General features: G+C 38.9%; 1 protein-coding gene across 3 annotated transcripts in view; it reads left to right on the forward strand.

Moving 5' to 3' along the window:
• LOC124795186 (protein bric-a-brac 2-like) overlaps positions 1–27,823 on the forward strand; it is a 131,765-nt gene that overhangs the window by 1,786 nt on the left and 102,156 nt on the right. For all 3 annotated transcript variants that reach the window (XM_047259087.1, XM_047259088.1, XM_047259086.1), the window contains exons 2-4: positions 36–212; positions 2,959–3,078; positions 22,121–22,224. In XM_047259087.1, coding sequence (XP_047115043.1) covers positions 36–212; positions 2,959–3,078; positions 22,121–22,224 — 401 coding nt within the window. The remainder of the gene's footprint in view (positions 1–35; positions 213–2,958; positions 3,079–22,120; positions 22,225–27,823) is intronic.

Here is a 27,823-nt window from a genome sequence, read left to right on the forward strand (position 1 = left end):
GTGAAAGCTCACTGAATTGTACTGTTTTTCATTAGGAGCTTCTCTCAGGAGTGGAAGATGCCCATCCGATCATAATCCTCAGCGAAATGTGTGTGGAAGACATCCAGTCAGTCATAGAATTCGTTTACAGAGGAGAATTAAGTGTGACTGCTGAGCGCTTCAGTTCAGTTTTGAAAGTAGCAGAAGAATTAAGAATTAGAGGGCTTATGGAAGTAAGTATGTTTATTTTATTCTGTATCCTGTTATTTATTATAAGATCTGTTTAAATTTACGCTCATTGTAACTTGTTTTATTTACTATACTGTACATCATAACAACATGTTTATTTCCGTTTATGAGGTTAAGTTTCAGATAATTCCAGGGGTGAATTACTTTAGGCAGAGTGGTTCCTCTGTTCATGTTAACTCATTCAAATCATTTAAACACATCCTTGTATGGTAGTAGCACTTCAGTTGACCAAAAACAGCACTATTTCTGCTGATGAGTCCACTGCAATGTAGCAGTTTCACTGGGTGCTGCAGGAAATAAAGGAATGGTTGAAAGTTAGGTGACTTATGGTTGTGGGCAGCATGGACTTCTTTTTAGTCACTGTCAACTCGAAACTGCAAAATCACAATGTATATAGCAGCTCTGTAGTGGCCTTTGGGAAGACTGTGTATACTGTGTTTTTTTATTTTACTTTATTTTAAAATGAGTAATGAAACTTCTTTCATGAGTTTTGCCTGTTTTTTTTAAAAAAAAAGCCTATGCTGGACCAGTATCAGGCGAAGTCTTCAGTGGCACACTGTGAATATTGTTAGGCCTATTTCATATGAGTAGTCTTTAAGACATACTACAAATAGTTGTATGTTCATATATGCCAATACATGCTTCATATTCTTACAAAAAATGGTGGCCCACTACATGAATGATCACAGGATAATGTTCGTAGATTTGGCCACCATTCATTTTGAACAACATGAAGCAATTGAAAGGGTGTGCCCTGAAGATAAAACCTTCCTTTGAACAGCACTGTGAAAAATAAAAACAATTATGATTACAATGTTTAATTTTTGTATAAAACGACCACATGGTTCTATTTCATAAACTGATGGATACGTAACGGTACAAGTGAGCAACAAATCAGTTGTCTCGTATGGTTTTGTAGCGTCAGCCAAACATAAAATTGGAGTAGACCCTACGTTAAAGGGAGTCAAGCGAAAGTTGTGATTCTATCCATCTGCGTTGACCCATGATTCAGTGTGTTGTGAAGTCATGGTGACACAGTGTTTCTGAGTCGGGTCGTATTTGTGGATGGTGTCTTGTAATGTGATGCATTCAAGTGGTGGATATTTAGGTTTGAACTTCTTTGTAAGGTAAATTAAGAGTGAGTTGGTTGGTTGATTTGGAGAGGGGGGGGGGGGGGGGTGACCCAAGAGTGAGGTCATTGGTCCCATTGGATTAGGGAAGGAGTCTGCCATGCCCTTTCAAAGAAACCATCCCAGAGAGGCTGAAGTGATTTAGAGAAATCATGGAAAACCAAAATCAGGATGGCCAGAAATGGGTTTGAACTGTCATCCTTCCGAATATGAGTCCAGTGTATATTAAGAGTCATGTGACATTGTGTGGTGACTGTGTCAGGGTATTTTTGTAAGAGTTTGTGGTGGTCTGTTAGTGAGTTACTTTGATTTTTTTTTTTTTTTGATGTGACAGAAATTTATAAGTAGGTTGTTGCACGTTGCAACAGGCAAACACATTTTCTACGATCAAGCTCCTACAGCTACTTGGACTGATAGTAGATTACATTGTTTTTGAGATTGTGTGTGGGAGTGTGTGTTGATCAGTCAAAATTTATGTGGCTTTTGTTTGGAAGTGGTTTTTTTTGTGGTTTTATTTGTTTTTATAGTAGCTATGTCATATGTGTGTTTATGTTTAGGCTATAGTTGTTGGTGAATATTGAAATTGGTGATGCAAATTTTCATGGATCTTGGGGTTTTCTTGTTAGTGTTTGGTAGTTGTGTTAGATTGTGGTTGGTAGCTGTCACAGATATTTGTTTACCATCATTGGGTAGGCTACGTTTTTGATGTTAGTTACATGAGTGAGTTTTGATTTGTTGAACTGTACACTTTGGTTTAGATGTAGAGGGTAACTGAAGGTTTGGACTATGGATTTGACTGTTTGAGTGTGTTGATTTTTGGTACAGCTAGTATCATTGTAGTTGCTGTATAGATCGAGCAAAAAGTTGTGATTTTGGATTTTTGAGTTGTGTATTGGTTTGTGATATTGGAGGCTTAGTAGGAGTTACATAGATAAAGAAATTTGCGGTACTGGTATTTTCAATTTGTGTGTGGGTTCCTCGTATCAAAAGCTTCATGTTAAGCTGTCTAAGTCAAAGGAAATTTATAATATTGAGTTTTCAAGCTGTGAGTGGATTCCTGGTTTTGAGGGGCTTATTTTAGCTATTTAGGTATAAAGGAAACTTTTCAGTACTGAGCTGGGTTTTCAAGTTGTGTGTGGGTTACTGGTATCATGGTCTCAGTTTGAGCTGTATAGGTCAAGTAAAATTTACAATACCAATGGTTTTCATTTTTATATTTTTTGGTTGTCTTGAATGTGAAGAATTTCATGTGCTTAGTTTTTGGATTAATGTTTGTTTTGGAGCAGTGTTGTTACTCTAATTGTCATCTAATTTGTCCCATTAGCTTCATTATATTGCTGTAGTTAAATAATTCACGTGTTACTCAATTTTTTCATGAGTGTAAAGGGTGATAGTGTGGTCATGAATATTCTATGACATCTGCATTTTGCATTAATTGCTGCTTGTCAATTACTATCCCAATCAGTATATTCCAAGCAGATAAGTTTAGTTTCTCACATAAAAAATTGTATCCTTATTTAAATTAGTTGTTTGAATTTCTCTTTGAACTATTTAAATTTGAACTTTAATAAATAAATAATATCCTATCCAATGTCTGTAGGTGAGCAACCATTTGCCCCAGTTTGATGATACATGCCCAGAAAATGAACAGGAAGTTATTGTATGTGATACAGGGGAAGCTTGTGCACCAGATTCAAGTGAGGCAGCAGTTCAGTCAGTGGTAAGCAGTCAAAATAAAATTTCTCCTCATTTAGTCTGCAAACCTTTGTCATTTATGCTGTTGATGAATAATGTGTTCCTGGAACTCCTGCGCACCCTCTCCCCCCTTTCCCCCCTCTCCCACCTCCCCCCTCACCCCCTCTCCCATCCTCTCCCCCTCTCCCCTCCTCTCCCCCTACCCCCCCTATCCCCCCTCTCCCCCTCCTCCCCATCTTGCCCCCACCCCCTCTCTCCCCCCTCTCCCCTCCTCCCCCTCTCCCCTCCTCTCTCCATCTCTCCCACTCTCCTCCTCCCCCCCCCCCCCCCTCTCTCTCTCTCTCTCTCTCTCTCTCTCTCTCTCTCTCTCTCTCTCACGTGTACATGTGCTCTGTGTGTGTGTGTGTGTGTGTGTGTGTGTGAGAGAGAGAGAGAGAGAGAGAGAGAGAGAGAGAGAGAGAGAGACTGACCGACCGACCGACCAACCGACCAACATTCGTATACACCATGAGAAGTGTAAAGTGCACCATAAAATCTTTAAAATCAAAGGTTATAATTGCTGGGATAAAATTTCAACAAAGCTAATTGAAGAGTATTCTTCTGTTTTTGTCAACATACCAAACTATGTGACTAACCAGTTCTAAGGGATGTCGGTCAGTGTGAGCAGGTATAGAAAAAGGAGGCAGACAGCGGTGTTGGATACAGTTTTTTGACTTTCTTTTAGACACACATAGTGATTGCGCACCCACAGGAGATGGGCATCAGACAGGGAGAAATGAGCATCTGTTCAGGGCGGACTCATGTAGCTGTGTCGGTGTCAGCACTTCTCACCCACATGGCTCTGCAGGGAGCAATCTCTCGCCCAATTGGCTCTGCATGGATCAACCTTGTTTAGCTGGACATTCCAACTGCCTCACAACACTGTGTCAGGTGATGGCCCCTCAGCTCTCATAAATGTGAGCAGAGTCAGCCGACCTCCAGTCAGTGGTAGCCAGTGGCTCCAGAACTGTTTACAAGGTGTAACATTGCATGACAGCAAGCACCTGGAATACAGCAACATATTTTTTTATCACTGGAAAATTTCACTGCTGGCTGAAATATGCTGAGGTTAAATCTCTGTATAAGAAAGGTAACAAAATAAATAAAAACTGTCAAACTTCCTTTCAGTTTCACCTTTGTCAATCTTCTTGACAATTTTAGAAAAGGTAATGTGCAAGTGGCTTCTTAACCTTCTCACTACAAATAATATTTTGAAAAACCCCAGTTTGGAAGTCTATGTGTTTCTAATGTTGGGAAGGATATTTACACTTACAGCAAGACAGTAAATTACTGGCTATTGGTATATTCTGTAAGCTGTCAAAATCACAATACCCTTTTACATGAATTAAGATGTCATGACGTAACAGGTAATCAGTGGCAAAGTGCCAGCCTATGATTCCAAAGGGCTCTGGTTCGGTCCTCCGCCAGTCCTAGGATTTTTATGTGTCATCTGAATAGTTTTAGGTATTGCATGAAAGAATTAATGTCAAAGTGTGTAAATGCTAGATTACAATTTTGCGCATCTATAACTATTTAATTTTTCACCTTTGGCTGTGTTGTTGATGAATCTGTGGTTGTACGAAACAAGAAATATATTTAGTCTAATGTATAGGACTTATAAATTTTATACTATGTTTACAGTCTTCATAGTTTTTTACTATCTGCACTAGTGGTAAATGTGCATTTATAGTGTCAGTGGCTGTTGCGTTGCATACCAATCTAAGAGGACTGTTCAGATTATCTCCTAAATCATTTATGTAGATTAGTAACAGCAGAGGGCCTAAACAGTCCCTTGGGGAACATTGGATATCACTTCTGTTTTACTCGATTTTCCATCGATTACTATGACCTTTCTGAGAGAAAATCTCAGATCCAGTCGCATAGCTGAAGTGATACTCCATAGGCATGCAATTTGATTAGAAATCTCTAGTGAGAAATGGTTTAAAAACCCTTTTGGATATCTAGAAACATGGCGTCAATTCGAGATACCCTGTCAATAACACTCATTACTTCATGCGAATAATGAACTAGTTGTGTCTCACAAGAATGACACTTTCTGAATCCGTGATGTCTGTGTGCCAATAGACTGTTACCTTCGAGATAATTCATAATGTTCCGACTCAGTATATGTTCCAAAATCCGACTGCTAATGAATGTTAGTGCTATGGGCCTGCAATTCAGCAAATTTCTCACCTTGCTTGGGTACTGGTATGACCTGTGCGACTTTCCAGTATTTCGGTATGGATCTTTTGTGAAATGAGTGGTCATATATATTTGCTAAGTGTGGGGCTATTGTATCAACAAATCCTGAAGGAACCTTTTTGGTATTTAATATGGACTGGAAGACTTGCTTTTATTAAGTGCTTTAGGCTGTTTCGCTACACCTAAGATATCTACTTCTTAGTTTTCATGTTATTAAACAGATATTTTGCATTTACTTTTGGTGGATTTGGATGTTGCAGTATTAAGTCTTGCTACAATGACCTTGTGGTCAGGTCACTAACTCCTTTGTCTGTCATGATGCTCCCTATTTGATCAGGATTATTTGTTGCTAAGAGGTCAAGTATGTTTTCACAACCATTTACTCTTCAAGTGGGCTCCTGAGCAAATTGCTCAAATTCATTTTTGCAGAAAGTATTTAGTACAATTTCTGATGATGTTTTATATCTACCACAGGCTTTGAATGTGTATTTTCACCAACTACTCAAGGATATATTGAGGTCACCACCAGCTATATTCATATGAGTAGCGGTACCAGTTTGTGATGAGACTCAAGTTGTCTTTGAACTGTTCAGCAGCTGTGTCATCTGAGTTTGGGAGGGGGGGGGGGGGGGTTGATAAAGGAAACCATTCATAGATTATTCTGGCTGTCAAGTATAGCCTCTGCCCACACTAACCCATACATCAATTTCGCTATGAGATAACCTACTTCTAACAGCAACAAAGATGTGCCACAACACTGTTAGGTCCTTTGTAAAAATTTTGGCTTAACTTAATGTCCGACTTTTGCCAGTTTTGATACATATAACGATTTGAATGTCAGTGCTTTCTGTTAGCACTAGGAACTCAGGTTCTTTTACAACACAGCTACAACAGTGAACAGCTACAACACTGATTGTTACCATGTGTACCCTCTTCATGTGTTCATCCTGCACCCTTCAAAACTGAACCACTTTCTGCACTTTCCCAAGACCGTGTAATCTAAAAAACTGTGCAGCCCATTCCACACGACCCCTGCTACCCATGTAGCCACCTCCTGTGTGTAGTGGACACCTGCCCTATTAATCGGAACATGAAACTCCACCACACTATGGTGCAATTTGAGAAATCTGCAACTTACACGGTGGCAGAACCATCTAAGCCTATGATTCAGACCCTCCATTCGACTTTGTACCAAAGGTCCACAGTCGGTCAGTGAGATCAGCTTTTGTGTGACAGTCTGTACCACTTCAGCTAGCCACCTAAAACCAGAGAGAATCTCATCTGAAACAAAGTGACACACATTGTTAGTACTAACATGTGCCACCACCTGCCGTTGGCTGTACCCTGTGGACTTCATGGCATCTGGAAGCTCTCATTCTACTTCTGGAATGACTCCTACCAGTGTACACACTTCTATCCCTCCTTGGCAGCCATATTCCTAAAAGCCCCCATTATGTGCCTGACGTTGGAGCTCCCAAGTACCATTAAACCCACCCACTGTGAATGCCGAGATCTTTTGAATTGAGAGGTTTCCTCCAAAACAGGAGAGCAACTGCATCTGCCTCAGGGTCTCTTGTCAGACAGAGATAGTGCCTGAAACTTGCTTGTTGGATAAACCTGGAGGCACTTCGATCAGCCTCCCGGAAAATCTTTAACTGCCTCCCACACCTTGAAACAACCTCTCACTCGACTACAGGTGAAGGATTATCCTCAATGCGAGCAGTGCTCAGGGTGGTCACACTAGTGGACTGGTTTGGGGACATGAGGGTCGCGCTGGACATACCTCACATCCCCATGTCCAGCCCACCACAGCGGTGCCCATTGGTAACATCCTCAAGTGGCACGAGCAAAATCGGCACCGCCTAGAGCTACAGCTAAAGGGTCGCCAACTCAGCTTGTATCTGAACGTGCAATCATAGTCACTATCTATACCAACGTCACAGAAACAATAGAATAAACTGTGATTTAAAACTTGGAACTCAGAAATGAAACACTGTGCTCTGAAGGGCTGCTCCCTGTATGAGAGCTGCTGACTGATGCAAAACAAATGGCAGAAATATATGATACTCAGTAATTAAATGCAAAACTGTGGCTAGCAAAGACAAAGCACTCAAGAAATTTAAGATTTTAATCTGAAATGCACACAGTAAATAAAACTATAATTTGTTTCTTGTTAGTAGAAGTCCGTTACAACTCACAAGCGGAACGCTGTACTCTGAACTGTTTCTGCCTGCGTGTAAGGTGCTGACCATGTATTATAATATGTATCAGTCTGTTCCATTTCAATGGGGAGGGAGGCTCTTGTATGTAACCTTGGCTCCTGACTACTGTTGACAGCAACACACTATTTTAACTGAAATATATGTTTAAGCAACAATAAACTGGATGTTATGGTTGCGCTTGACACATGACAATGACTTTAAAAAGGAAACACCTGATGTTCTGTAAAATGTTATTTATTTGATCATAAACCAGCATTTGGCTTCTTAAGCCCGTGTCAGGTGACAAGTGTATGTTGTAACCACAGGTAAATGATTTGTTGCTTACACAAGCATTACTTACAAAAGATATCTAAAATGATGGGTCAAAGTGTGATTGTAAACCTAAATATTACTTTTTTATTGTTGTTCATAAATTCAACAAATTAATGAAAAGTCAAGTTCTTGTATTGTGTGGTAATCATTACATTTAACAAAAGATGAAAAATAAAGTTGAGTTTGCTATTTTAATCTAACACTTGCATATCTGAAACATAATTTAAGAGAAGGAAATTGTGTTTGGTCATTTAAGGTGCTGACCATGTATTATGTACTATAATATGTCACATGTGTATTGGGTCCAAGTATTTCCAGTAGTGTCGTATTTCTGCCTTTCTTATCAGTATGTAAAACAGTCTACATTGCATGGATGTTTATCTGTTGAAACAGCTTCCACATTGTTGACTCTGTCTTTCCTAGTTTCCAGCTTCTCTCATATTCTGATAACGTGACTGACATAGCTCTGCCTGACTGAGCAACATATACTTCTCCACAATGCATGCAAGTACACGTAAATGTCATAATTGGTCCTCATCTGTGTTGCCCTCTCTGTTGCATACCTACCAAGCAGGAAGACAAAGAGAGCTCATCCAATTCAGCTATAAACACTGAATTTACAACAAATGATCAAAAGAAATTATACGCCTCAGAGAGTGCACTCCTCAAGAGGCTACACATGAAAACTACCATTTTCATCTTCTAACAGAGAGAAAGTACACATCTATGGTAAACTGTTTGTACACTGTCATTTAGTTTATCAACTCTGATGAGATCTGTGTTTCAATTCAAGAAAATAGATACACCAGAAAACAGTCATACTCTAATAGGTCACAACAGATGGTTCTTTATTCGTCTTTTCACTGTTTCATTTCTGTCAAAGTAATATGCTGTTTGTAGCCAACCAAATTCAGTGCATTAGTTCGTGATATGTTGCTAACAGTGCAATGATTTCTGCCACTCTGAGGGAGAACTTATTGAATTTGATGGCAAATGATTTCAACATGTTATCATTTTGTTTCATGGTGATCGCCTGGGAATTCAGTTTCATTTGCTCACTGGTTACATTGACTTAGTGTTTAATGTTTTTCTGTTTTGTTTTACTTTAATTGTCTATCATTTTATTTTTTGTATGAAGTATTTTTTTTCCATTGACAGGCAGGATAATTTTAAAGGTGGTAGCTTACTTTCATCTCTTGATTTCTGCCTATCATCTAAATTACATAGAACAGTCATTTCAAGAAGCATCCAGCCGATTTTTTGCACTAATTTGTTACTGTGGGTGACACTTGGGTTCACATCTGTGTGTCAAAAAAGGTGTTGATATAAATTGTATTGAAGATGGAGGCTGTGTACCAGAAGAAGTTATTAGGTCAGTTTCACTTGTCATTATTGTTTGGGAAGCAGGTAGGTTTCTCAGTGCTGTTTATGCTGTAACAAGTGAAACAATTACTAGTGAATATGGTGCAGATCTTCTGTTCCAACAGAGTAAAAAAAAAAAAGTTTTGTGTATTTTGTCCATACATAAAAGTTTACAGTGATATTAGATATATCATATATATATTACAAGTTTTTTTTTTACAGAATAAACAAAATAGCATACAAATTTATCTTTGATACAGAAAACAACATTTTTCAGTAATAATAATGCTAACATATAATTGGTAGCAACAAGATGTTGTAGATGCAGCCAAAACACAGAGAAACAAAATTGTTTCAGTGATATGTAATACCGTATTTACTCGAATCTAAGCCTCACTTTTTTTCCGGTTTTTGTAATCCAAAAAACCGCCTGCGGCTTAGAATCGAGTGCAAAGCAAGCGGAAGTTCTGAAAAATGTTGGTAGGTGCCGCCACAACTAACTTCTGCCATCGAATATATGTAGCGCTACCAACGAGTTAAAATTTCATAGAGTGGCTATAGGTCCGCCATGTTTGAAGCAAATTGAAGTTCTGGCCGCCATGTTTTCTTTAGTCAAGGCATTCGTCTGCTGTGTCCCGCCCCCTTGTAACTGCGTTTGACTTACTTGAAATAGCCCATACTAGCTTTATTTTTTCTAAAACAAGCAATAGACAGCAGTGATTTCAGTGTACACTGACAGCAAAAAGGGATGTTTTTGTCGAAATATGGCTAAACTTTTCGATGTAGATAACACTACAAGACAACTCAAATAAGTCTGTCCATCCACTATAACGTTACTTGTTGCCCATAAATTAATGCAATTAGAGCAGGTACCACCAGAATATTACGGTGAAACTTCTAAACATGCTGTGGTTAACTATTAGAAACAGTAACGGGCGCAGAAATGCGATTTTTTGTCGCTATTTCAAAGTAAACAGTCAAAGCCTCAAAAACCAGTACACTGTGAACGAGAATTTATTTGAAATATGTGTTACAAGTAGTTAACACAAGCATAGTAATTCAATAACAAAGTCGAAGCGTTCTTGGGTGGGGTAATTTCACAAATTTTCGTAAGTAGCTGTATGCCTTGGCAGAATAAAAGTGTAAGGTCAGGGCAAATTTCCTTATTTGCTGAGAATAATGGCATACTTTAGAACTGCACTGAAGTTCCAATAGTTCCTTCAACAAACCAACTACATGTTCACTGTTTAACATATCAGAAACTGAACTACATAGCCTTCTTCTCAAACCAGCAACTAAAGTCTGTAACTGCACTATTCTTCTTTTGTGTCGTACACTAAGTTGCTTCATTTGCTTTATCCACTTCTTTAGTCGCACATTCTCTGCTTGTACTCTGTTATATTGTGTTTTCAACTTCTTAGGGCTTGGTAGACAGTAATTGTGGTCAGCAGAAACAGATGTGGGTCCGACAGGCACTGAAAGAATGTAGTTACATCATAAGTTTATAACAGAGTTACACCATAAGATTATAATAGAAAGTATGTAATTCAAAGTAATAAGAACACGGAGTAAAATTAAATTACTGACTTACTTTGTGCTAATGATGTCACTGTAATAGCACTATCTTGCAAATTGTCGAAATATCGCTTTCTGGGTTGTGGTCGTAATACTTTATCTTGCTTTTGTAAATGTGGTGGAAAGTTAAAGACAGTAGGTACTGGTTTTGACAAAAGGCGCCTCTGGACATTTGTGTGGTACATATATTTCTCTTCAAAATGAGCTGAACAGAGGGAACTAGCTGTAGTAGGAAACCAATTTTCTCGCTTCATATTTATAACCCATCTTTTTGTAATTTCCTTATCTTTTAAAGGAAATCTGTAATCAACGATAAATAAATTACTTCCTGCATTTGTCTTAAGCATAATTACAGTTCCAATGCAAATGACTCTTTAATAAACATTAAATAACGTGTGTCGTATTTCGGTACTAATATACTTACTTATAATATGAAATATTTGTTGTTTTATCGCTGCGATTTGTGCAGTTGAACGCTGAACACACTGCAGGCATGTTGACTTTATATTTTGTAGCAAAAAAGTCAACTAGAAAAGTTAAATATTGCAGTAATATCACAACAGCTGACAAACTTTCAACACAAACAACAGTAACGCTTTCCTAATGTTTTGACTAAGGAGAACATGGCGGCCGAGTTAGCGTTGGTTGCCGCTAGGAGCGCTGTAACTAGTATCTCAGCCACTCTATGAAATTTTACCTCGTTGAGCGCTACACAGGCATGCTTTATAGGCAACGAGATAAATACTGGCGCCAAAACCTCTGCGTCAGTAAATAAATTAAAAAAAAAGGTGGAACACGAGCTTTATTTTTTTTCTCAGCCCCGAGTTTCGACCACTGCATTTTCATACATTATCCAACGAAGTAAATACAAATTCCGTATTATTCATCTTCGAAAGTAGCAGAATTTCAATGTACTACGAAAATTCGACTGGCAAGACTGTTGCTAATAGGAACCTGATGAAATGTGAATCACATGCAGTATTCTCTTCACCATAAGAATAATACGAATATAAACATTTTGCCATGTATTCTTTCGTGTTTGTTGCTATCTCATTTAAATCCTGTCTGCCTAATAAACTACGAAACTAGAGTGAGACAGCAGCAAACGCGGAAGAAAATACGTATCGTGTACTGTTTATACTCGTATTATTTTTATGCCTAATAGTAATACAGTCAGAAATGAAGCACGGCAACTGACTAGATTTTTAAATCTAAAATGGCTAATTTCTGTGTACTAAAGAAGCGGCCGCAAAGATTTTCAAACGGAGAAAAATTTTCGCCTAACTCTCTTTCAGAACATGTTCTATCATACGCAGTCTATTATTTGGTTCTTGTTGATCATTATCAAAGAAAGCTGCAGTGTAAGTAACAACAAGTAGCAGTCGCTTGCCATTGTTTCGCTAATGAGACAATTCCTCTTTTTTTAATCGTAAGCGGCGGTAGCGCGCACAAAAGCAAGCCATGCCGCGGGCGGCGACAGGCCGTAAACACGCACTATCAGAATGCGACAAACAATGCATGACGCAGTACAGTAATGCATTTTCAGCTTAGAGTGACGTAAACACCTATAACAAAGAAAACGGCACTTATCAGATCAAAGCAAAATAAGAAATCGATTCAAACCAGACGAAGCACGTGAAAAAGGAAGGGTACCCGTATAAATACGGACGGAGCGCCTGACGCATAGCAATGGCTACCTGGTAAAGCTTAACTGCTAAGCTTACGACTCGAACCAAACTATTGTAGCTGTATCGTCTTTCATTCGACCTAAATTGTGTCTCATATTACAATGGACCAACTTTGTTTCGATTTGAAGGTGTGGCCTAAAACTTTTCTCTCCCCTTGAATTTCGAGTCTCAAATTTCAGGTGCGGCTTAGATTCGGGAATTTTTTTTTCCTTGATTTCGAGTCTCATTTTTCAGGTGCGGCTTAGATTCGAGTGCGGCTTATATTCGAGTAAATACGGTAATGATAAACACTAACAGTCCCCATTAATTTATACACAATCTTGAAGGCATAAGGAAAGAAGGCAATCTATATGTCATACTGCAGAAAAATACTAAGATGTTTATACTACCTGATGAAAATAAGTTTTAAATCATATTTGCACTAATAAACACATTTGCTAACACTGTTTCCCACTTAGTTTATAAATTCTCTACCTCTGTGTTTTCAGCATTACACCTGGTGGTCTTCCTTCGTTTCCTCCTCAGGAAGTTGATAACCACATGAAGAAAAAGTGCTTAACAGTTCCCAATTTTAAATTTGCTTTTTTTTTTTCTATGAATTTGCCTGCAAGTATTTGTACATCTTGTACCGACATCCAGAGATGATATGTTCTGTCAGTTTTCTTTTGAAGGTGCTCAGCTCGTTTATGCTAACTGGCAGTAAGTTATAAAATAAGCTCACAGCCTTACTATAGTCTCTCTCTCTCACTTTCAGCATTTTGGTGCAGATATGATAATTTTCTCTAGTTACTGTTTCATGGTCATGAAAATCTCTGTTTAGAAGTGCTGTACAATTTACTATTAAAAGAAGTATCATCTCATATGTGTACAAATTTGGTACTGTTAATATTTGAAATTCATTAGATTTGTTTTTCCAGGATTCCAGTAGTGTTAAGTTCACTATTTATATGATAACTTTCTTTTGAAGATTTGAAATTCTCTGAATATGAACATCTGCTGCACCTCCACGTGTTGGTATACAGTACAATATACGAGATATGTCCAAAAAATTCTGGAACTTTGTCCATGAAATTGTTATTATTGTCTTTTACTTGTTGTGCATGATTTCCTTGAAATACTCTCCTCCACAATTGATACACCGCTCCCAACACCATTTGCGGCTTGTGGAAGGAGTCTTGGTACACCTTTTGCTGGATCATGCAAAGCACTGTCTTCAAATTTTGTTTTATCTTGTCTGTCATTGCAAATCTTCATCCTTTCAACAGGGTTTTCAACTTTGGAAATAAAAAGTAAGTCTGCAGGGGCCATGTCTGGAGAGTACAGAGGATGAGGCAACACAGAAATTTTGTTTCTTGTGCTCTACTCACGCACCAACAGGGATGAATGTGCAGGTGCATTATCATGATGCAAGAGCCATGAATTGTCTCGCCACATTTCAGGCTGTTTCCTTATCACATTTTCTCGCAGGTGTCGCAACACGTCCCGATAATACCATCAATCAACATTTGTCTCTGTGGCACGAATTCATGATGAACTAATCCTTCAAAGTCAGAGAAAACTATCAGCATGGCTTTGACATTTGAACTGACCTGTCAAGCTTCTTTTGGTCTTGGAGAACCTTCCCCAACCCATTGTGAAGATTGATTGCTAGTAATGATTCTCTCAAGGAATATCTCATTCTCATTTGGTGATCCAAATGCTCTTCACAGATTGTGAGATCATGGTCTTTCTGGTCTTGACTCATGAACAGTAGGACGAACTTGGCAGCAACTTGATGTATTCCAAGATGTTGTGTCAGGATTTCATGACATGCTCCAACTCAAATGTTACATATTTCTGCAATCTCTGGGACAGCAGTCTTTGGTTTGGCACGCACAATTTTGTTTACATTCATGACAGGAGTGCCATCAGTAAATATTCAAGGGTGTACTGAATGAGGGTCATCTTGAGTGAACCATTCGTAGCACTGAGTGGAGCTTATGCACTCATCACCGTAGGATTCCAGAATCAGTTGATGTGTTTCTGTAAAGGTTTTCTTGAGTTTCACCCAAAACTCAATGCAGATGCGTTGCTCCTCTAACTCTGCTAACTCAAAATTCGCAAACTGTGTGACACTACATTCTACTCAATACAACACTGAACAATAACTAACAGACATAAAACAATGACACTTCCAGCAGTTACACATTAAACATAGGCATGTGCAGGGATGCCAACTTCATTTCACTCCAACACACCGTTGGTGCCAAATTATGAATGTTCGGGAATTTTTTGAACAGATCTCATATGTAGAAAGATAAGTCCATAGCACATTTTTAGCAGGGTTTCTGTAACCACTGCACAGGAGATTTTCTTCACTATAAATATATTTCTACTTCTTTTTAAACAGATCTTATCGAGGTAGTTCTCCAACGGCACTAATTTCTCCACCTATATTCCCAGAAACTTATTACTGTCCAATTCTTCTAGGTCTTCATCTCCAACAAACAGAATAAAATCATTTGAGTTGCAAGTTCGGATTGTTTGAAATTTTGTAGATTTTTTAGATAATCAATAGATTATTTTCTCTAAAATATCATCCTGCCATTAGCATGTTCTCATTGGGTCTCTTTTCCTAAATCCTTTACTGTGTCGGCATGCATAACAACTTCCTCATTAGCTGCAATTGGAATGTCATTTACATACAAGATAAAGAGCAGACGTCCTAGTACTGAACTCTGAGCTATTCCATATTTTCTGCAGAAAATCAGAATAGACATTTTTCTCTGTATTACCGGATTTATGTTTTATTTCAACACACTGTTGCCTGTTTTCAACAAAGGTTGTATAATATACACAGCTTTTCCTCTTATGTCATAGCAGCACAGTTTCTCTATAAGAATTCTATGACAAACCCAATTAAAAGCTGCGGAAAACTGTGGCAAGAAGATCGGATTACAAAAGAAAAATGAAATCCATCTTTAATTGGGACAATGTACCTACCTTCAAAGGTTCTTTGATAATGCAAAAACTAAGGGATTGTTAAGCATGAAGCATAGGAATACATACTGTATTCATTTTGATGCTCTACTGTGATTACCACCCATTCCCATATGTAAGGATATCTGTGTATGGAGTATATTTTGATACCGTTGTAGTCGAAAATGGCATTGCTCTTAAAAGCACATTGCTCGTATTGTAACCTCATTTTAAGTTCAGTAAGCATTTGTTGAACAAGTATTAGCATTCTCTAACAAGAGATTAAGTTGTCCTTACTAATGAACAATAGTACCTGATTGAAATTAAGATGAAGTGTGACTACTTCATTTTGCAAGTGTATCACAATTGTTGGTTAAGCACAGTTCCAAATAGGTCTTAGGTTAGTCGAAATCACACACTCATCAAACAGAAGCACTATAAAGAAACATACCAGCTTGTGGAGTGCAGCTAACAGGCCCGTCACTTTAATCGTGCAGTAAATTTGAAAGCATGACAATCACTATCCAAACACAAGTCCACTCTAGACCACATGAAGAGCAGCAGCACTCTTGCTCACTTCAGAGAGACAGAGTCAGACAGTAGTGCTGTGAACTGTGCTGTATGCACCGTAGCATAGTGGTTTGTCACTGCATGGTTTGCTGCAGGTTGCCAGTTCAACCCTTATGGGCAGGAATTTTTTGGTAGGTAGTATCATTTCTGAAAAGTTCTTTAAATATTGTACATGTGTAATGTTTGTATATTGTGGAATATTTAGTATTCATATAAATACCAGCATTCTGGAATATTCAATGTTTGTATAAATAGCTGCACACTGTTTATTTCACTGACAACTAGCTTTCAGATTTGGATTAGTGTGCGGAGGTGCTGGATACTTCAAAATATCTACATCACCTTGGGTCCCCGTAGGCAAAGTAAAAGCTAGAGCATACATGGACAGGAACCACAATACAAGTAGTACATCGTTACTGAGACCTTTATATTCAGGAGACAGTTGGTATACACAACAGCAGAGTGTCAGCTGCGTATTAGGGTATGCGTCAGTATTTTCCAGAGACGCTGGTCAGGACCTGACAAAATGGCTAAAAGTATTTGACTCAGTCTCCAAATGCAAGTAGGAGGCCATGGCAACCATTTACTTTTTCTTGAATGTCACAGCCCAGCAGTAGTTTGAGAACAACAAATAGGAACTCAACAGCTAGGACATATACTGAGCTGAACGGGGAAAAAAAAACAGAAGTTTGTCAAAAATCTGCAGCAAGTCTGTTTAGTGGAAGAAAAGCTGAAGAACAAAGCCCAAGATCACAGTGTTACATAAAGAATACAGATACTGCAGTGTTTGGCAGCCAGAAACATTGTACTGAGTATACAAGAGATAGCAGCCATGAATGTCAACCCTATGTCAGGATGTAATAGAGAATGTTGAAGAAAAGTTGTATTGATCTTTAACATCAATCTCTGCTACCAGCCAAACATACCATGAAGAATGGACTGGCCAGCCCGGTCATGTTTGCAATCATCAAATGACAGCCAAGCATCCAACCAATGCAGATAAAACCGACCCCTCTGTAAAGTACAGTGCCCTGCAGAAGAGCAGACATTTATAGGATGGAAAACAACACACCAGTATGCTTTCACTGTGGAAGTCCTGGACATACTGTTTGGTATTATTATGCCACAAGATCTCAAGCATTACAACAATCATATTGATGCCAGTCAGCTGCAGGTAATTATTGCCAACCTGTGGGATGAAGTCCATTGTTATATCCTGGATGAGGTCGATCCCCAATTTGCTGTAGCCGTTAATTGGTAGCTGTGCAGAGGTGCCAGACACTCTTCTAGCTGTACACCTCAGAAAACTGGAGGTGAGGCTGCCACAGATACAAATCCTCCATGGACGGTAGTCACCAAGGTGACTGTAAATCGGTGGCCAACCTGCCCAGGCATTAGTTGACTCTTTCCTGTTTTTAGTGTCGAATGCTTATTTTCGTCAGCCAAAGAAGACTATTTCCATGATACGCAAGCAATTGTACTGAAGGTCACAAATGGGAAATATATCCAGCTGACAGGAACATGTATTGCAAGAATTACTATTAGTGAAAGAACACAAATTTTAACAAATGTAGTCATAATGGTATTCTCAGGTGGGACTTCTTGCAGGCATCACAAGAAGTCATTGACTGTGGAAGATCAGAGCTTGAGATAGATGAAGCTATTGCAACAAACGCACATGATAAAGATTGCTCTGGGAGTTTGTTTGCCATTGTAGACGTTATTGTCCTTCCATCACCAACAAGAGGAGTTCCAGTCATCACTGTAGATGCAAAGTTAAAATATAAAGCTTTTGTTGACAGGGAAGAGCTACTCAGGCTTACAAAAGAAGTTTGCCTATCAGTGACGATCATAAGCATTGCAGGTGGTCAAGGAGGACTTTGGATCGCTAATTGTCATGAGCAAGCACAACTCATCCCTAAACTTATATACATAGGGAAAGCTGAACCAGTCCAGGAAGGGCAGAATAATGCCATTGATGAAGAACCGTGCTCCACTACCACTACAGACAATGCGAGGGAGGAAGATACCATCAAACTGCCAGTAGGCTCTGGCTTGACTGAGAAATAATGTCAGCAAGTGACAGCCATTCTGCTTCAGTTTTTGGATGCTTGCAAATCTGGAGTGAAGAAAAGGCAGAGAAATAGCTCGTTGTAAAATACTGTGCCAACACTGTCAATCATCCACCAGTTAGCAAGTGCTCATACAGAATGTCACTGGCTGAACAATGGATTATCCAGGAGAAAGTGGAGAGTCTTTGGCTCTTTCTTCTTGCCCTTTTGAAGCAGAAAGGTGACATGGCGCATGGTATTTCTGCATCAACAACTAATGACTGCAAAAATTCATGTAGAAAGATGTTTATCCATTACCGCACATCAATGACACCGTAGACTGCTTGAAAGGAGCAAAGTGTGTCTCAACTATGGAAATGTGGACGGGCTACTGGCAAATTGAGGCTGACAAGGCTAACTGGGAAAAGACTGTCTTCATAACTCCTGATGGCCTGTATGAGTTGAAAGTTATGGCGCTTGGACAGTGTAATGTTCAAGTGACCTTCGAACATATGATGGTCAGCCTGCTTCAACACGTTAAATGGATGATGTACCTTTGCCAACTGGACAACATCGTTGAGTTTTGAATACCTTTGGAAAACATCTAAGCTGCTGACAACCATTTGGAAGCGTGTTCAGGCTGCAGGTCTCTGCCTGTTTGAAAAACTGACTCTTTAACATCCAGTAAATAAAAATTTTGTGGCTCCTAGTGAATGGTGATGGAGTCTGTTCTGATCCATAAAACGTAAAAGGAGTTGTAATTTTCCAACTTTGCGGTATGGTTGTGATGAAAGGATTTTCGTGGAATGTGCTTGTATTTCCAGCGATTCATAAACGCCTACTGTACCAAGGCATGTCCCTTGTAAGTATTACTCCAGGGAGATGCCAAATTTTCCTGGAATGAGGTGTGAGAAAATTTTTCTTTGTACTTATGTGGGTGCTACATCTTCTCCAGTTTTGGAATTGTATGTTGAGACTGCGGAACAGAACTTCATATCAACACTAGTGATTTTAGAATAGGGGCAGTTCTAGTACAAATTCAGGAAGTTGCTGAAGAAGTGATAGCTTATACTTCCAAAGTACTCTCCAAATCGGAGATGAACTACACTACAGCCAACGTTCTTTATACTGGCTTACTGACTTGAAGGATCCAACTGATAAGATGGGCAGTGAGGCTTCAGGAGTACGGTGTCACTCTGGTATACAAAAGTGAACACAAACACAAGGGCACCAGCTGCCGTTCTATGAATCTGTGGATGATATCTCAGTCATTGCAGCATTAAGTGACATTAATGCTGAACAGATGGAAGATCCACCACTGCTGAAAATTATAAAAGACCTCAAGGATGAGGAACTGACCAAAGGAGAATTTCAATAAATAAATATAGCACTGTGTAAGGAAACTGAGATCCAACAGGGCAGAAATGGTTGCTCGTTATGCCAGCTCATCCACAGCCAGCTGTTATGAAGTATTCGCTTGACATTCCAACATCTGGTCATCTGGGATTCTTGAAGATGCCGGACAGTATCGGAGGCAGATAACACTGACCATGACTCTACCATTCCATTGGACACTAGGTCAGCCATTGTAAGGAATGCCAATGATGGAATCACATACTGCAATTATCTCTGGGCTTCTGTAATGGATCCAGTGAGAACTTCTGAAACAGTTGGTCGCTCTTTCTCAAGGAGAGGAAGCAATGCTGTGAGCTGTGGTGTATGTGGCATGGTAAGTGGTTAGCATTGCTGGATGGCATGCTGCAGGTTGCCTTTTCAGACGTGATCAGTACCAGTTATTTTTTATTTAGTATTTAACATTTCTGAAAAGTTCTTGAAATATCTAATTTTTGCAATGTTTGTATATTCTGGAATGTTTGATGTTTGTATAAATAGCTGTGCTCTCTGTCCCGGAAGTCAGTTCTGTTACATCTGTACATTTTTTTTCATACATGGTTGCCACAGGTCCTGGAAATCAGGGAATATCAGGGAAATTCAAAGATGCCAGGGAAATCAGGGACATATCAGGAAATTTTGGAAAAAAAAGAAAAAAGAAACACTGGAAAAATCTCATTTTTGTCCCAGTAGATGAAATGGTTTGTTTACTGAGGTGTCATGCATCGTCACTGGGTGGGTGCAGCTTAGTGTGTGTGCCACTTGCCTATTCCCTCATTCCTACTGCTTCTCCCCTTCCTACCACTCTCCTCAGCTTGCAGTCAGTGCTGCCACCACTTCTTGCGAGCTGCCGACGAGAGGCAATGAAGCATGAGGAGCTGTTTTGTTTTGATCTGATTCTCGGAGACTGTAGACGCAGTGGCCGGAGACGGCAGTCGTGTGTGCATGAGTTATGTCTGAGTGTGTGAATGTGTGTGTGCTCCCATTTACTGACAAAAGCTGTGGCTGAAAATTTAGTTGTGAGTGTGATTGTCATTTCTACATTTCTGTCTGCAGCTTAGCAATCATCTTTGCAATGAGTTGCTACCTATCCTCATTATTATTGATTTTCAAAGTGTTTGAACAAGTCATCTGTTGCATGGATTGATCACTGTGGTATTAGTTCATCAACATGCTGTCTGTAGCTCATGAATAGCTGGCCACGCGAGTGGATTTCCATGATGGGCCATTTCTGCGGGTATCTGTAATGGATCGGGCCTGCCGATCTGAAGCTGTTTGGTTCCCACTTATGTGCAGGCTCTGCCTGTGAGATCTGGTCTCATCAATTTGCCTGCAGGCCGGGTGTGTTTGTGTGTGGTGTAATGCAGCGGATTTTCATGGTTTACCCATGAACCAAGAACTGCGGTCCTCCTCAGCATGCCAGAGACCATGGACGACAGATTTCAGGAATTGCGACTGTCTCGCTGCAACCACATTGTATAGTGTGACATTTTATAGGAATTTTATTTGTTCTAGTACATTTTGACACTTCAAAAGTAGTTCATATGTTAGAAATCATGGACAATAAGACGAAGAAAATTGTGTCTGTCGCTGGTGGTTTGTACATTAAGAACTCATATATTTCTCAAAAGTAAAATCACATAATACCTGTAAAATAATAGATATAACACAGTGGTTAATAACTGACAATAACGAACGTAGTAGAACCAACATTTTATCGCTGGTCACCTACAGTGTTGGTTCACACAATTCTTGCCCGCTTTATACACTTCTTTTAAGAGACGTACTTTTTTCTGAGGCTATTTCTGAAATCAGCGAAGGTGTTTCAAATATGTCTTGCGACTCCAAGGAAATGCGTACTTTTGTCAGCAAATGTGCTTAATTTTATTAAAATAAAGTAACTTCAGTGGTCTTGATGAAACACACATGCCATTTGGCTTGCTTTCTCCATCTAAAAGAGATTTTTGCTCAAATCAGGAAATGCCATCTGCTTGCAAGTTTATTTTAGATATTTTCTCATTTGCACTATTGTTTCGTGTACCATAGTTGCAAAGACAAATTGTCAACTCACATCTTAACTTACCCTTGAGATCTCAAAATTTGTCAGGGAAAAATGCTAAAACTTTCTGGAAATCAGTGAAATAACAGGGAATTTCACTTGGGGAAACTTGGAGCAGCCTTGTCATAAAAAACTTGCTTTCAGTGGTAAATGTTGTAATTCAGTAATGATCCTACTTTCAGATTCGGAACTGATTGTGGTTACAATGTTACAGTAGTAGCTAGTGAAGGACAGTAGTAACTAGTGAAGCAACAGCCAGGTGACCTTATATTGTCCCACTATAAATTTCACATGACCAATCTGCAGTACTGGAGATGTCCACACCAGAAGCACCTTCGTCTTTCAGGGGCAGTGTTATGAATATTAATATGTCTGTATCTTCCATTTTCATGTCCAGGAGTGTTACTAAAGCCCTCTTACTACTATTTATGTGGACAACTCTTGCACAATAAAACATAAAGAGTTCTTGTCCTTTATGTGATTTTGCTCCATCCATTGTTTTAAAAGAAGTGTGTAGGTATTAACCTACCCCATTTCTCTCTCCTAAACTTAACTTTATCGTGAATTAACATGTTCTCCATATTTAAATGGAAAACAGTGTAATGAAATTAAAATAACAAGTTTGGTCTTTTTTCAGCCAGCAGAAGAAAGTCCACAGCAAAATACTTCAACAGAGAAAAAACAGGAGGAAGAGTGTAGGAAAAGAAAACGGAGAAAAGAGAGCAGCAAAAAAGACTACAGGTACCATTGACTTAGCTGACAAGTTTGTTAAGTACATCAGTCTTTAAAAGTGAAGTAATCCACTCAGGAACTTGTCACTGCAGTGCCTAATCCAAATATGCAGAACATGTAATTGTTAACTAAATTCATAAGTGAGTGATATTGCAGTTTTGCAAGTCAGGTCCATCGTCATTCATTACATGTGTAGAAGAGCTACACCTTTTTCAATCAACTGGGAGGTATTATTTCTTGAGAAAGATCCCTTTAATTATGGAAGTTAGTTCTATAAAAGGGAAATGTGTACCAGAAGACTCAGTAAGCTTATTTCATCAAAGTATTAGGGGCATTAGGAATGCAACAGATTAACTGCCAGTAGCTCATGACTCTGATATTATCCCACAGCATTATTTTCACAGTGAAGAAGTATGAATGCTTCAGTTTGTGGTATAAATCTTACCTGATTTCTATCTAAAGAGTTCATTGCAGGTGAGACGTGTGGCCATTTATGCCAAATTTAATGCTCCAATCAAAATAGTTGGCATACCAAAATATTTGAAGTTTGTACAAGAGAATTTAAAATTTCAAGGAAAGACCTTTAATCACACGTCTATACGGACCCCACCATTCAGGCTCCAAGGTTACCCTCTCTAGATATGAAACAGTGCTACACTCAGTCCTCACAAAAGACATGAAGTTAATTTGGTATGTGGATTCCAACACAAGTTTTCTGACTCATTCTCCAGAGAAAAGGATGTTAATGGATTTACTCGATTCTTACAACCTGGTGTAAACAGTTTACTTTCCAGCTATAGTTCAGGAAACAGCACCACAGTCATAGACAATATCTTCAAAGATTGTTCCCAGTTGATGGGCACAACGTAAGAAAAATTATTAATGACCTGTCAGATCATGATGCATAGATAGATAGGGACTGTTCCCAGTTGATGGGCGCAGCGTAAGAAAAATTATTAATGGCCTATCAGATCATGATGCACAGATAGATAAGGACTGTTCCCAGTTAATGGGCACAGCGTAAGAAAAATTATTAATGATGCGCAGATAGATAAGGACTTCGGAAAGTAATTTACATGTGTTCTCCCATGCAAAGACCATTGCAAAACAAGAGTGGCGCATTATCAGAAGAGAATTCACCACAGTGCATGAATGAAATGATATAGAACTTGAAATTTACTCCAAAACTGAAGTATGTAGAACAGTATGATTATTGTGGCCAAAATGTCTAAACTGCACACAGATTCACCATGAAATTCTGGCAATATATGGACCAGATGCAGTGTTGTGTATAGCTGTGGTAAAATGGTGCCAACAATATGACCAAGGCTACACTGATGCCAATTGTTATGGATGGCCATTAATATAGACCACAGATGGCAGTGTCCAGGCAATCAAGGAACTACAAATTCTGTATTTGTGGGGATCCACAGCCTCCAGAAGCTTAATAAATGTAAACATGGTCACTGTCACTGTCAAGCACATTTGAAACATCAGTATTTCATGTCATTTTCAAATCACTCTAATTACAAATAATAAGTGGCCATATTCCATCATTTCACAACAGGATCCACATTACAGTGACATCTTTGAAGATCATATTCTGAACTTTCTTGGGTGTACAACAACATGTTTACCATGTTGTTGTACATAGAGCAAAGTTCAGAATATGATCTTGAAAGGCGTCACTGTTGTGTGGATCCTTTCATAAAATGACAGAATATGGTTACTTTTTACTTGTAGTTAAGAGTGATTTGAAAATGACATGAAATAAAGATTTTACAAATGGGCTTGACAGTGACACATAGTCAAAATTAGCTAATCACGTGATTAAATAAACATCACATTGCTGCCTACTACAGACCATGTTTATGTTTATTAATCAAGGAACTGATTCGCAGCAACTGAAGGGTAAACAGATTTTCTAATGATAAGAAAATTCACACAACATTTCTCAGATGGCTCCATAACCAAAAATGTGATTTCTGTCGTCAAGGAATGAAGAACTTTTAGAACATTCTGACTGCAATCTACAGAAGCTTGGTGACTGTGTTGAAAAATAGTCTTATGTACCTGTTTAGCTTTGAAGTGTAGTGCAGCATTCAATTAAAGTTACTTACCTTGCCACAGTAACATGTAACTTGCTTTTTGAAGCCCCATGTAATAATACTGAAAGGAATCAAGGCAAAGTTGTATCCCAAAGCAGTAAACGAAAGATTTAGAACTTTAATTCCACTTGCAGTGAAGACATTTGAAGACAGTCTTGAAGTGCAAACTTGACAAGAAGTTGTGGAGAGGACCCAGTTGAGGATGCTGATGATGTAATAATTGTAACAACAAATACAGACTACATACATTATATTCCTTGGTAGCAATACATAAGGATGCATGTGAATACAACAAAACCTCAGCATGAACTGTTTGCAAAGATAGTGCTGCTGCAGATAGCTCCACCGCTGGCAGAGAGTTTTCTTATATTCACCAATGTTATCACAGATGTGTTGCCATGTGGTGCCTTCCCCCCTCCCCCACCTCCAAGGAATGCAGAGCACAGGGGAGGAGCACTGCTCTTCATGCAGGCACATGTGACCAACCACACTGTGACTGGCTGCCTAAGTAGGCCATGGTTGGACTGTTTCTTGATGCTCAGGAGGATGGAGAGAAACATGATTCCTGCTGTTCAGTAGAGATGGTACTGTGCGAGGTGAGGGGGAAGTTGGTGTGGTCATTCATAACGAGATTGCCGATCATCATTGAAATGTGGTGGAGCCTTAAATAATAGAGGCAGTGAAACCATAGCTATGGGTTTATCCTTCTACGTTTGCGAGTGCAGGCACTGTGGTTGTTTCTCAGGGCTGTGATAGTGAAGGTTCCGTCCACTGACAACCGAGAAGTAATAGTGTCTGGGTTGATACGCCGTGGAAGTCTGTAATGATGCGAGAATATTCCAGGAGGTGCCCCTTTGTTGCCCTGCCTTCACTGAGCTGTCCTTCCAGAACAAGAAGGTTGTCAATGAGTTAAACTGAGATCTCTTCTGATTGAAATTTTTGTGTGTCTACTTCCACTACAAGTAAATCATTGTCCAGATTGATACAAGTACTGTCATCCATGCGGTCGATGCTATTTACTGTCACGTCATACGTATTCTGTAGGATCCAAGCAGGCTTGAGTATGTTGACATGATAGTTGTCAGTTTCCCAGGAAGTAAGATGTCAAATGTGTTATTGCCTCATATAATCAGTCTGTGTGGGTCTGAGTATGATGGTAGCAATGGCAGGCGGACAATGTCTTTCATCTACATCTACGCGATTACCATGCTATTCACAATAAAGTGCCTGGCGGAGGGTTCAATGAACCAGGAGGAAACCGAAACTTCATCATTGTATGAAGGATAGTCAAAGCCAGGCTACAGATATGCACTACAGACAGATTGCAATGTGCTGCAGAATATCATCAGACGGGCTAACATAACACATTACACTAAGAGAACGGAAAGCTCTCAGAACTTTATTTTCAGTTGTCTAAGAGCTATCTGGGTAAAATGTGGGTGTCCAACATATTACACATCTTTTGTGTCAGAATGAGTAATTCTATTACCTCCCAAACAGATATACGTTGAAGCAACTCTGTGCTCTCTCGAAGAACATTTGTATAGCAGAAAAGAGCAGTCACGCACTTGTGGCGTCAGTTCCCTGTACATATACTCCTTCATAGGATTTTTTGTCAGTAATATTGGAAATTGGAAGGTTTCCTTGTGGCACAGGAGTCCTTACAATAGTTGAGAACTTATCTCTGTATTCTGTTATTTATTCTTATACTCTCTCACATTTTTATCGAATTGTTTAGTTATTTTGTTTATCAATTTTTCAATCAGTATTCTGTGAACTACGTGATGACTTGTTCCATGACCAAGTAGCTTGGGTTCCTGCAACCTCATAAATAAATAACAAACACCAGGTAAATGTATGCTTCTTCATGAAGAGCTGACTGCATAATGAATGGTATATCTTTATTTGAATGCATGTGTAAACCTTTTGAGGCACTAGTGGCAGTTTAATGGTTTGACACTGTTTATTTTCTAAAGTTCTAGTAGAATTGTCAGTTATGATGTGCATTACATCACCTTTCAATGTCACCAGTTGACTTACATTTTTGCTGTCATACAGCTTCTGTAGTAAGGGCTCTGGGGCTAAACCTCAAACTCTGAAACACATACTGACACCTGGGGACAGACTTTCTAGTTGATCGTCATTATTTCTTATCCCTGCCCAATTAAAGATTCCTGTTTAATCTGACAGTAGTTTCTAAAGCAATTGTACAGTGAAAGCTCCTACTTCATGAGACAACCAAAGAAAGCTTGGCCTCTGTACTTTGTTGAAAGCATCTAGATTATCTAATATCACTGCTATAACATACATCGTTTGATGTCTGTTAGAACGGAGACCGCACAGTCGAAAGTCCAGGATGGAATAACAACAGTATTATGAAGAGAGTAGATGGCTACTCAAAATGTAGAGGAGACATTGGGTTGCAGGCATGCACAACGAAAAGACTGCTATACATTTAAGCTTTTGACCAAAAGGCCTTCTTCTGAAGTAGAAAACTTAAATGAGTAGCAGTCTTTTCGTTTTGCCAATGTGCAATTTAGTGGCTCCTTTATATGGTGAGCAGCACAATCTATCCTTTTCATAATATTGTTGGAACAGAAATCAACGTGCTTATTGCAGTCTCTGTTGATTTGCTCCTCATAGATCTGTATTAGTCAGGACTCATACCGTGCAGTATTGGAACTCTTATGATCTAGCACCCTTCTGCATAATTGTTTCTAAAATATCTTAGCACTTTGCTTAATTAATTTCATTACTCATTTACTACAGAATGACTTTTCAATTTCTCTCTTAACAAATACTTATATTCACTTTATGTCCTTGGAGGTTTCTTTCATGATGTACTCAACATAACACAACAAAAGAATGAATGAATGCCCTTTTACATAGCTCCAGCAAAGTGTCCAGTTTAATTTATCATTGTGATTTTGGCTGTTGCAAATACACACAATGACAAGATACAGTAAACATTTCTCCATTAAAACTGAAGGATGGCTTCCCCTCCCCAGACACCACTGATCCCAATCTCTCCCTCTCCCTCAGCTTGTATAACAATGTTCTTAGTATCTTTTCCATCTCATCATATCTCCAACTTAACAGTTACCCTGTCTTCAGAAGTGTTTTATTGAGTTATCAGATCTTAAAATCTTCTTGCTGCCATACTCTGACAATTCTTCCTTACTGTGGTTTATGAGTAAACCTTTCTCTACTGTGACATCTTGTACATCTGCTGTCGTCTCTAGTTTACATAAAAGAAAAAAAAACAGGCAGCATAGAAAACTACTCTCCCACAGTTTTTTAATCCTTTTCTTCAGTTTTCATTTTTCTGAAACTTCATTTTGTGCTATTTGTTTTCTGGTGTTGTATTTGTAAATTAGTTTGTCTGTTATACAAATTATACTTGTGGGAACAGAGACAATAACCCAGTGATTGTGTGCTACAAGTTATTGTCTTATAAATATTACGTGCTAAAGAATAAATATACCAGAAAAAGAGATGCA

The sequence above is a fragment of the Schistocerca piceifrons genome, chromosome 4 (genome assembly GCF_021461385.2).
Source record: "Schistocerca piceifrons isolate TAMUIC-IGC-003096 chromosome 4, iqSchPice1.1, whole genome shotgun sequence".
Lineage (NCBI taxonomy): Eukaryota > Metazoa > Arthropoda > Insecta > Orthoptera > Acrididae > Schistocerca > Schistocerca piceifrons.